This window comes from Acinonyx jubatus, chromosome B2 (assembly GCF_027475565.1).
Source record: "Acinonyx jubatus isolate Ajub_Pintada_27869175 chromosome B2, VMU_Ajub_asm_v1.0, whole genome shotgun sequence".
Taxonomy (NCBI): domain Eukaryota; kingdom Metazoa; phylum Chordata; class Mammalia; order Carnivora; family Felidae; genus Acinonyx; species Acinonyx jubatus.
Genome location: NC_069385.1, coordinates 51,473,393 through 51,484,069, shown reverse-complemented (window position 1 = coordinate 51,484,069; position 10,677 = coordinate 51,473,393). Strand labels below are relative to the sequence as shown.

The following is a 10,677-nucleotide window of genomic DNA, read 5'->3' as shown; positions in this document are numbered from 1 at the left end:
TTCTTACACTCCTGTGTCCCTCTTAAAAGGTCCCTTGTAATTAGATTCGTCTCATACAGAAAATCCAGGATAACCTTCCTATCTAAAGATCCTGAGGGGTAGCTGGGTGGCTCAGTCTATTAAGCATCAGACTTCGGCTCAAGTCACAATCTCATGGTTCGTTAGTTCAAGCCTCATGTCGGGCTCTGTGCTGACAGCTCAGAGCCTGGAGCCTACTTCGGATTCTGCGTCTCCCTCTCTCTGCCCCTTCCCTGCTCACTCTCTGTCTCTGTCTCTCTCAAAAAAAAACATTAAAAGATATTACAAAAAAAAAAAAAAAAAAGATCCTGAACTGAATCATGTCTGCAAAAGCCCCTTTACATAGAACATTCCCAGGTTCTGGGGAGTAGGACATGAGCATTTTAGAGAGAACTTGTTCTGTCTTCCACACTGTCATTCTACACTTTGGTGCATAACTTGTCAGGAAACAAGTGAGGTAGCCTCATGATTTCCCTAGAATACTGCCTAGAGAGAATTACCAGGTTACAGTGTAAGGAGGAGGAGTCCAGGTGGAATTCAGTCAGCTTTCTGAGTTGAGGAGATGGGACTGGAAGACCAAGAAGATCAAGAGAGCTGGAGTTTGCACAGCAGAATATCAGAAAGGGGAGAGTACAGAGAGAGAAAGCTTCAATGATCTATATAGAATCCTCCCGGAGTCTTCAGTGGAATACTGATCACATATGTGCCAGCAAAATAGTGGAGGCAGGGAAAAGAGCTGTCTGAACAATCCCTGCAGCGTGCAGTTCTCAGCCAGAGTAGAAAATCTCATATTTCATGGAGCATGAATAGAGTACTCCGAAGGGTTTTGCCTTAGAGCATAATTAGCCTAAATAAGGCTCTTGCCACACCTAGCAAAACTGAAAAGGAAGACCTGAAAGGATCAGATGGTTTCCAAGTAGCTGCATCTCAGAACAACACTGTAGAATAACATATCCAGCACCCAGCAAAGTAAAATTCACAATGTCTGGCACTCAAAATACTATCAAAGAAACTTCTGGTTTCTGGTCTGATGCTTAGAAGGTGGAAATTGCCGCTCCAGTGTAACAATAAAAAGCTGAACTGAAAAGACCTATCAATAACTCTTCACTTTAGAACAAGTGAAGTCACAGGACAAACCACAGACAGATGAATACAGAGGATCAGAACTTAATGGAGCAGAAGCCTATGAGCACAAACCTCTATGAGAACCAGTTATGGGATAGGAAAAATTGAACTGTAATCGATAAATTGCTAGAGGTTCAATGTGGATAACTTTGAATGTTAAAAACTCCAGGAGGACCCAGTTATCAGAAGTCCTCATTCACTTTTCAATTTTGCCTCCAAGAGCTCAACTCTGTTCTCACAGTGAGTGTTGGAGAAAAATCTCCTCGTGCTTCCACAAAGGAGAAGACAAAAGGAATGGTTTTGAAATGTCTCAGAGCATTCTGTCTTCTTAACAAGGTCTACCCTCAGGAGAAAGTATGTAACCAGAGCCTAACCTGCTGGGGTTTTATCAGAGGGTAACTGACCTGATGAAAAGAGATACCCAACTCCAGTCCACTCTAGTCATTCTGTCCCACCAAACAGAAGAAGAAAACCTGAGAGTCACATAGAAGACTGAGACCAACTCATGGGATTATAGAACATTTTCCCTTCCCCACACCTTACCACTACATTACTAAAGGCCTATTTACAGCAGTTCCTTTTGCCCAGCACATTATGTCCAGCTACCAAAAATATTGCAAGACATACTAAAAGGCAAAAAGCACAGTTTGAAGAGGCAGAGTAAGCATCAGAACCAGACTCAGGTATGGCAGGGATGTTGGAATTGTCAGAATGGGAATTTAAAGCTACGATTAAGGTGCTAAGGGCTTTCATGGATAAAGTAGACAGCATGCAAGTCTAGATGGGCAATGTAAGCAGAGTCTAAGAAAGAACCAAGAACAAATGCTAGAAACCAAAAACAACAGGAATGGAGAATATCTTTGATAGGTTTATTAGTAGACTGGACACGGCTGAGCAAAGAATCTCTGAACTTGAGGATATTTCAATAGGAACTGCCAAAATGGAAATGGAAAAGGAGAAAAAAGGCTGAAAGAAAAAAAAATATCAGGAAATATGGCACAACTACAAAAGATGTAACATACATGTAGTGGAAATTCAAGAAGCGAAAAAAGGGAGAAAGTAACAAGTAATATTTGAAACAATAATGACTGAGAATTTCCCCAAATTAATATCAGGCATTAAACCACAGAGAACACCAAGTGGATAAATGCCAAAAAAAACCCTAAATCTAGGGATATCATTTTATTTATTTATTTAGAGAGACAGAGAACATGCAAGTTGGGGAGGGGCACAGGGAGAGAGAGAATCCCAAGTAGGCTCAGTGCAGAGCCTGACACGGGGCTCAAACTCAAGAACTGTGAGACCATGACCTGAGCCGAAATCAAGAATCCATTGCTCGATTAACCAGCTGAGCCACCCTGGCACTCCAGGATATCATTTTCATACTACATAAAATCAACAATTAATTTAAAATTCTGAAAGGAACCAGAGCAGGGAAAATCACCATACCTATAGAGGAGCAAAGATAAAAATTACATCTAATTTCTCTTCAATAACTGTGCAGGCAAGAAGACAGATGGAATGAATTATTATTATTTTTAAGTTTATTTATTTTGAGGGAGAGAGAGAGAGCAAGTGCATGAGTGGGGGAGGGGAAGAGAGAGAGAGGGAGAAGAGACAATCCCAAGCACGCTCCACACTGTCAGCCCAGAGCCCAACGAGGGTCTTGAACTCACAAACTCTGAGATCATTACCTGAGCGGAAATCAAGAGTTGGATGCTTAACTGACTGAGCCAGCCAGGTGCCCCAGAATGTAATATTTAAAATGTGGAAAGAAAAAACACACTAAAGTAGAGTTCAGTATCTTGCAAAATTATCCCTTAAAAGTGAGAAAGAAAGACTTTCAAAAAGATAAAGACAAACACAAATTGAGGGAATTTGTTGCCAGTAGACCTGCCTTGCAAGAAATGTTAGAAGTTCTTTAGAGAGAAGTAAAATGATATGAGTCAGAAACTCAAATCTGCATAAAGAGAGGATGATCATCAGAAAAGGAATACATGAAGGTAAAATAAAAACTTCTACTTTTACTTTTTTAACTTTATTTTGAGAGAGAGAGAGAGAGAGAGTATAAAGCGGGGGAGTGAGAGAGAGAGAGAGAGAGACAGAGAGAGAAAATCCCAAGCAGGCTCTGCACTGCAGGCACAGAGCCCAACATGGGGCTCAAACTCATGAACTGTTAGATCATGACCCGAGCTGAAATCAAGAGTTGGACACTTAACCAACTGAGCCATCCAGGCGCCCTATTTTTATTTTTAATTGATCTACCAGAAAAATCTGTTCAAATAATGACAACAATATATTTGATTATGTATGCCTTTGTATATATGGATTGCTATAGACAGAATGTGTCCTTCCCAAATTCATGTGTGGAAATCCTAACCCCTCAATGTGATGGTATTACAAGGTAGAGCCTTTGGGAGGTGATTAGGTCATGAGGGTAGAGGCCTCCTGAATGGTATTAGTACCCTTATAAAAGAGACCCTAGAGTGCTCCTTTGTTCCTTGTTCCACGTGATGACACAGTGAAAAGATGCTGTCTACGAATCAGGAAATGGGCCTTCATCAGACAGCATATCTGCTGATGCCTTGATCTTAGACTTTAAAGCTTCTGGAACTGTGGGAAATACATTTCTGTTGTTTATAAGCCACCCAATATATGGTATTCTGGTATATAGCCCCTTGAATGGACTAAGACCTATGTGCTTATGTATAAGTGAAATTAATGACAGAAATGATACAAGGGACTGGCAGGAGAAATTAGGAGTTTTTTTTGTACAACCCATGAAGTAGTATATTGTTATTTGAAAATGGATGTGGATTAATTGTAAATGTATATTGCAAACTCTAGGGAAACCACTAAAAAGTGTTTATAAAGAAGGGTGCAGGGGTGCCTGAGTGGCTCAGTTGGTTGTTTCTGACTCTTGGTCTTGGCTCAGGTCATGATCTCATGGTTTGTGGGATCAAGCCCTGCATTACACTGCACATTGACAGCAAGGAGCCTGCTTGGGATTCTCTCTCTCCCTCTCTCTCTCTCAAAATAAATAAACTTAAAGGAAAAAAGTGTACGGGCTCCTGGCTGGCTCAGTTGGTAGAGCATGTGACTCTTAATCTCAGGGTTGTGAGTTTGAGCATAGGTTGGGTGCAGAGGTTACTTTAAAATCTGAAAGATTTTAACCAACTAAACTAAGAAAAGAGAGAAAATGGAATCATATAAAATGGTTAATTAAAATCACAAAATACAGGGGCACCTGGGTGGCTCAGTCAGTAGAGCGTGTGTGGGGAATAAGGTTAGGAATTCCCTGAATTTGCACCGATGGGTTAACAAGACATAAAGAAATAGAAAGCCACGGGATGAACACATCCAAGACTAGGCAAACAAGATTAGGTAAACAGGGCAAAGGCCCCCAGTATAGGACAAAGGTATAGGAATAGGAAATCTCAGGATGAAAACATCCAAGATTAGTAAACAAGATTAGGTATTCAGGGCAGAAACACCCCCCAATTTAGTACAATAGCAGAAAGCTTCTTTCACTGGAAGGAAGGACAAAAACAGGTAAACAGGGCTATAGACTGCAGCAGGAGGAAGTTGCCTGGAGAGGAGCTAATTAGCAAAAGAAAGGTGTCTTTTTGGCCCTGAGGTAGCATACGCTGTCTTTCTTGTCCCCTAGACCAGTTTAGGTAAACAGAGGTGGTGCCTCATGTCTGCTGTAAACAACCTTCTGCCCAGGATTTAGTTTTGTATTGACCCAAACCCCTAACACCGCATATCTTCAAAACCCCCTTTCCCTCACACCCACAAGTTAATGTTCATGGTTTCATTGTCTCTTTGTGCACGTCCATCATGCTTGTAAGCCTTCTGATCCTAATAAAAACGGAGCAAGGACACTTACTTGGGACTCTTATCTCCTCTTGGACATTATCGTCTCTTGCATTTCAATCCTGCATCCGCTCCCTTGCTGGACAAGAGAGAACTCCAGACCCAGAGACTACGAGAAGCATGCAACTCTTGATCTTGGGATTGTAAATTCAAGTCCCACCTTGGGTGTAGAGATTACTTAGAAATAAAATCTTAAGGCGCGCCTGGGTGGCTCAGTTGGTTAAGCATCCAATTTCAGCTCAGGTCATGATCTCACGTTCATGAGTTTGAGCCCCGCATCAGGTCTTGTGCTGACAGCCCAGAGCCTAGAGCCTGCTTCGAATTCTGTGTCTTCCTCTCTCTCTGCCCCTCCCCTGCTTGTGCTCTGTCTGTCTGTCTCTCAAAAATAAATATTAAAATAAAATCTTTAAAAAACAGACCCACAGAAGACAGAAAAATAATAGGAGACAAAAATAGGAACAAAGAACAAGGGCAACAAATAGAAAACAGTAATATATATGGTAGATATGAATCCAACTATATAAACAATAATTTTGAATGTCAATGCTCTACATGCACCAATTAAAACAGAGATTGTCAGACTGGATCAAGAAACAAGACCCAACTAAATGTTGTCTACCTGGAACCTACTTTATGTATAAAGACACATAAAGATTAAAAGTAAATGGATGGAGAAATATATCATTCTAACCTTAATCAAAACAACATAGGAGTAGCTATATTAATTCATACAGAGCCAACTTCAGAACAAGGAAATTTATCAGGGATAAAGAGGGGCATTACATATTGATAAGGTGGTCAATTCTCCTAGAAGACATACTAATCATTAACATGTATGTGTCTAACAACAGAGCACCAAAACACATGAGGCAAAAACTGATAGAACCTCAAGGAGAAATAGATGAATCCACTAACATAGTTGGAGACTTCAACATCTCTCTATCAGAAATGGAGCGATCAAGCAGGTAGAAAATCAGTAAGGACATGGTTGAACTCAACAATCCCATCAGTCAACTGGACATAAGGGACATCTATAAACTACTTCATATAACAACAGAACATACATTCTTCTCAAGCTCACATGGAACATTCATCAAGAGAGACCACATTTGGGGACAAAAAACACTTTATCAAATTTAAAAGAATAGAAATCATACAATGTCTGCTCTCAGACCACAATGAAACTAGAAACCAATAAACAGACAGTTAGAAAATTCCAAAATACTCAGAGATTAAAGAACACCCTTCTTTTTTTTTTTTTAATTTTTGGTGTTTATTTCTGAAAGAAAGAGAGAGAGAGTGCACAAGTGGGGGAGAGACAGAGAGAGAGGGAACACAGAATCCAAAACAGGCTCCAGGCTCTAAGCTGTCAGCACAGAACCCGACACAGGTCTCGAACCCATGAACCATGAGATCATGACCTGAGCCGAAGTCAGACACTGAGCCAACTGAGCCGCCCAGGTGCCCCTAAAAAACACCCTTCTAAATATCACACAGGGCAAGTAAAACTCTCAAAAGAAATTTAAAAATATTTTGAACTAAATGAAAACACAATTTGTCAAAAGTTGTGGGATACAGTGAAAGCAGTGCTTAGACGGAAATTTATAGCATGGAATGCATATGTTAGAAAATAAGAAAGATTTAAAATCAATCATCTAAGTTTCCATGCTAGGAAACTAGAAAAAAAAAGAGCTAATTAAATTCAAAGTAGGCAGAAAAAAGAAATAATACAAATTAGAACAAAAAAGCCAATGAAATTGAGAATAGGAAATCAATTGAGAAAATTAATGAAACCAAAAGCTGGTTCTTTGAAAAGATCAATGAAATTGATAAGCCTCAAGCCTGGCTAACTAATTAAAAAGAGAGGAGACAGATTATTAATATCAGGAATGAAAGGGGAACTTCCTCAACTTGATAAAGACTATCTACAAAAATTCTACTGTTAACATCTTGTTTATGGTGAGAAACTTGAAGCTTTCTCGCTAAGATCAGAAATAAGGTAAGAATGTCCCCCTTCACCACAGCTTTTTAACATTACACTGGAAGTCCTAGCTAATGCAAATAAAGAAGAAAGGGAAATAAAACTGTTCTCAGATAATATGATCATCTATGTGGAAAATAGCATGTACAAACAAACAAACAAAAACTCCTGGAACTAATTAGCAATTATAGCAGGGATGCAGGGTAAAAGTTAATGCACAAAAAGCAATTGCTTTCCTATATACCAGCAATGAACAAATAGGATTTGAAATTTAAAACACAATACTATTAATATTTTATTTTTTATTTGTTTTTTATACCATTACTATTTTAAATAATTCAAGCTTTATTTTTTCTTTTTAAATTTTTATTCAAATTCTAGTTAGTTAACATACAGTGCAATATTGGTTTCAGGAGTAGAATTCAGTGATTCGTCACTTATATACAACACCCAGTGCTCATTATAACAAAGCACAATACTATTTATATTAGCATTCCCAAAATGAAAAGTTTAGGTATTAATGTAACAAAACACATACAAGATCTATATGAGGAAAACTACAAAAACTCTGATGAAAGAAATCAAAGAAGAACTAAATGGAAAGATGTTCCATATTCATGGAAAGGAAGACTCAACATTGTCTAGATATCAGTTCTTTCCAGCTTGCTCTATAGATTCAATGCAATATCAATCAAAATCCTACCTAGTTATTGTGTGGATATTGGCAAACTGATTCTAAAGTTTATATGGAGGAGCTTTTGGTGGCAGGGTCTGGGGAAGGGGTGTCAGGTGCCATGTCTGACCATGAAGGTGGCAAGAAGGAGCCCCTGAAGCAGCCCATGAAGCAGGCCAAGGACATAGATGAGGAAGATAAGGCACTCAAGCAGAAACAGAAAGGGGAGCAGAAGAAACTCAAGGAGCTAAAAGCAAAGGCTATGGGGATGGGCCTCCTGGCCACAGGTGGAATTAAGAAATCTGACAAAAAGTAAGCTGTTTTTTTATGCCTGAGACAATGTGATTCTTTTTTTTTTTTTTTAACGTTTATTTTTGAGACAGAGAGAGACAGAGCATGAACGGGGGAGGGTCAGAGAGAGGGAGACACAGAATCTGAAACAGGGTCCAGGCTCTGAGCTGTCAGCACAGAGCCCGACGCGGGGCTTGAACTCATGGACCGCGAGATCATGATCTGAGCCAAAGTCGGCTGCTTAACCGACTGAGCCACCCAGGCGCCCCGAGACAATGTGATCCTTAATTCCATTCCTGTTCAAACATTTGGATTCCTTGTCATAGTATCTGTTGCCACCTATAGCTAGAATCAAGTGTTGTCTTAGATCCGTTAGTACATTTAAGAATAAACTTTTGTAAAAAAGAATCATAACAAAAATAAAGTTTATATGGAGTGGCAGAAGGCCTAGAATGGCTAACACAATATTGAAAAACAAAGTAGGAAGACTGACACTACCCAACTTCAAGACTTGTTATAAAGCTACTATAATGGAGATAGTGAGAATTGGCAAAAGAATAGAAAATACCTAATAGACAGAATACAGAGCCCAGAAATAAATCCACGTAAATATAGTCAACTGATTTAAGACCAAGGAGCAAAGGCAATAAAATGGAGCAAAGATAATCTTTAAAAAAAAAAAATTAATTAATTAATTTTGAGAGAGAGAGAGAGAGAGAGTTTGCGCGTGCACATGCAGGGAAGGGCAGAGACAGAGGGAGAGAGAATCCTAAGCAGGATCCATGCTGATGTGGGGCTCCAACCCACAAACCATGAGACCACCATCTGAGCTGAAGTTGAGTCCCATTGCTTAACCCACTGAGCTACCCAGGCACCCCAAAGATAATCTATTCAACAAATGATGCTGGGACAACTGGATATCCATATACAAAAGAATGAAGTTGGATCTCCTATCTTATACGATATACAAAGATTAATTCAAAATGGGCCAAAGGCCTAAATGTTGGAGCTGAAATTATAAAACTCTTTGAAGAAAAGAAGGTGTAGGGTAATGGTCTGGCTTGGCCAGAGGAAGTCAGCAAATCAGTGTGATGGCAGAGGCCAGGCCACAGACGTTGATGCCCCTAGGCACCCCAAGGCAGCTCTTGAAGAGCTTGGGATTTCTTACCACCAAGTTTGTGTCAATTCTGTAGGAGGCAAAAGAGGGCATGGCATGCTTGACCTCAAGCTTAGGTAGCTGACAGCCTGTGTGTTACCGCACAGGAAAATGGGTAGTGACTACTATTGGGTTGATAGGGTGGGTGTCTCCTTTTGGGGTGATAAAGATGTTCTGATATTAGATGTGGTGATAGTTGCACCTTTGTGAATATACTAAAAACCAGTGAAATGTACACTTTACAGGGGTAAAATTTATGGCATATGAATTATATAGCAATTTAAAAATTGGGGCTATAAATGAAGATCCATAGTGTTAACTTTCAATGCACACCTTCTATGTGTCGGGCACTGCAGTATTTATAAATTCTGCCTCATTGAGCTTACAGTTCGGTCAATAGTGCATATTTCACATTGATTTCACTCACTGTGTGAGTACCTACCATGTGAACCTTTCTGACATTCTGGGAGATTCCCAGAAAAATAACATCTGGTCCCTGAATACCTTATTCCAGGTATACACACAGGCGCGTCCAACAAGCTGCTATAGACGATGTTACCTAAAGTGTTAATTTCCGGCTAAAAGCCAAGGCAAAAATCTGTTACCAAGGGAAAGGGCGCAATTTCATTAAAGGGAGAAGGGGGAAAAAAAAAAAAAGCCTAGGCATCCATGATGGGGCGGTCCCAGGAAGTGACGCCACGCTCAAGTTCCGGTTCCGCCTGTTCCGGGCCACTGGCGTATCTCGCGTAACTGCGCTGTGCACGTGTGTTGTCCGGGTTCGTGTTGCGGTAGACATGGACGCTTTGGATCGAGTTGTGTAAGTGCGCTGGGTACCTTCTCTTGGGGACGTTGGGGAGTGGGACTCGTGTGGTGGGGACGAGTGAAAAAAACCTCCTCTCCGCCTGGGCTACTCCTCTCGTTCCTTCCGCTGTTTGGCTTGTGGTGGGTCGATGCATCCGCTAGCCTAAGTCTCTAGCAGTGCAGCTCGCTGGGCGATGAAGTGCCGGGAAGCCCACTGGTGGGAGCTGCCAGGCGGTAACACGGAGGTGTTCGCCGCTTTTATAGCCAGTTAGAAAAGTCCTGGTTTCCCGAGAAGCGTGAGGAAGGTGGTCGAATGAATGGTTACGAGCACAAGGCCTCGGAATCTGACAGATGTAGGTGACAGTTCGGGCGCGTTCACAAAACTTTGTGACTTTAGGCCATTTAATCCCCCTAAACCTCAGTTTACTTTGTATAATAGCGTTCGTAATAATCGTACTTCATTGAACTGTGAAGATTACTGGCGAGAATGTATGTACGTAAAGCCTTTGCTATAGCACGTAGAAATGTTCGTTAGTTTTTTTGTTCCCTTGAGTTGATGTTTGTTTTAAATGCGTTCAGAAAATACTTATTGGTCTTCTGAATAGTCCTGTTATTTCTTGGGATTTGCCTGGATTAACATCTAATCGAAACAAATTCTTCTTTTAGCCATTAATTCAGAGAATTTTGTGCATCTGCTATGTATTCCTCTAGGTATGGGGACTGCAAAGATGAGTAAGACTATGATCTGATTGGGGA

General features: G+C 40.5%; 2 protein-coding genes across 2 annotated transcripts in view; both read left to right on the top strand.

Annotated features, from left to right (window-relative positions):
• Positions 1 to 1,087: 1,087 nt before the first annotated feature.
• On the top strand, positions 1,088 to 9,681 carry LOC113598486 (translation machinery-associated protein 7-like). The gene has a single exon (XM_053222370.1). It carries the CDS (start codon positions 7,747 to 7,749, stop codon positions 7,987 to 7,989), a length of 243 nt encoding a protein of 80 aa, XP_053078345.1. The 5' UTR covers positions 1,088 to 7,746; the 3' UTR covers positions 7,990 to 9,681.
• A 121-nt stretch (positions 9,682 to 9,802) lies between these two features.
• RPF2 (ribosome production factor 2 homolog) overlaps positions 9,803 to 10,677 on the top strand; it is a 34,856-nt gene continuing 33,981 nt past the window's right edge. Inside the window, exon 1 of the mRNA XM_027057085.2 lies at positions 9,803 to 9,937. Coding sequence (XP_026912886.1) covers positions 9,915 to 9,937 — 23 coding nt within the window. The 5' untranslated portion in view covers positions 9,803 to 9,914. The remainder of the gene's footprint in view (positions 9,938 to 10,677) is intronic.

Coding starts and splice junctions, on each gene's coding strand:
- LOC113598486 (XM_053222370.1), top strand. CDS start 7,747: ATGGAGGAGCTTTTGGTGGCAGGGTCTGGGGAAGGGGTGTCAGGTGCC.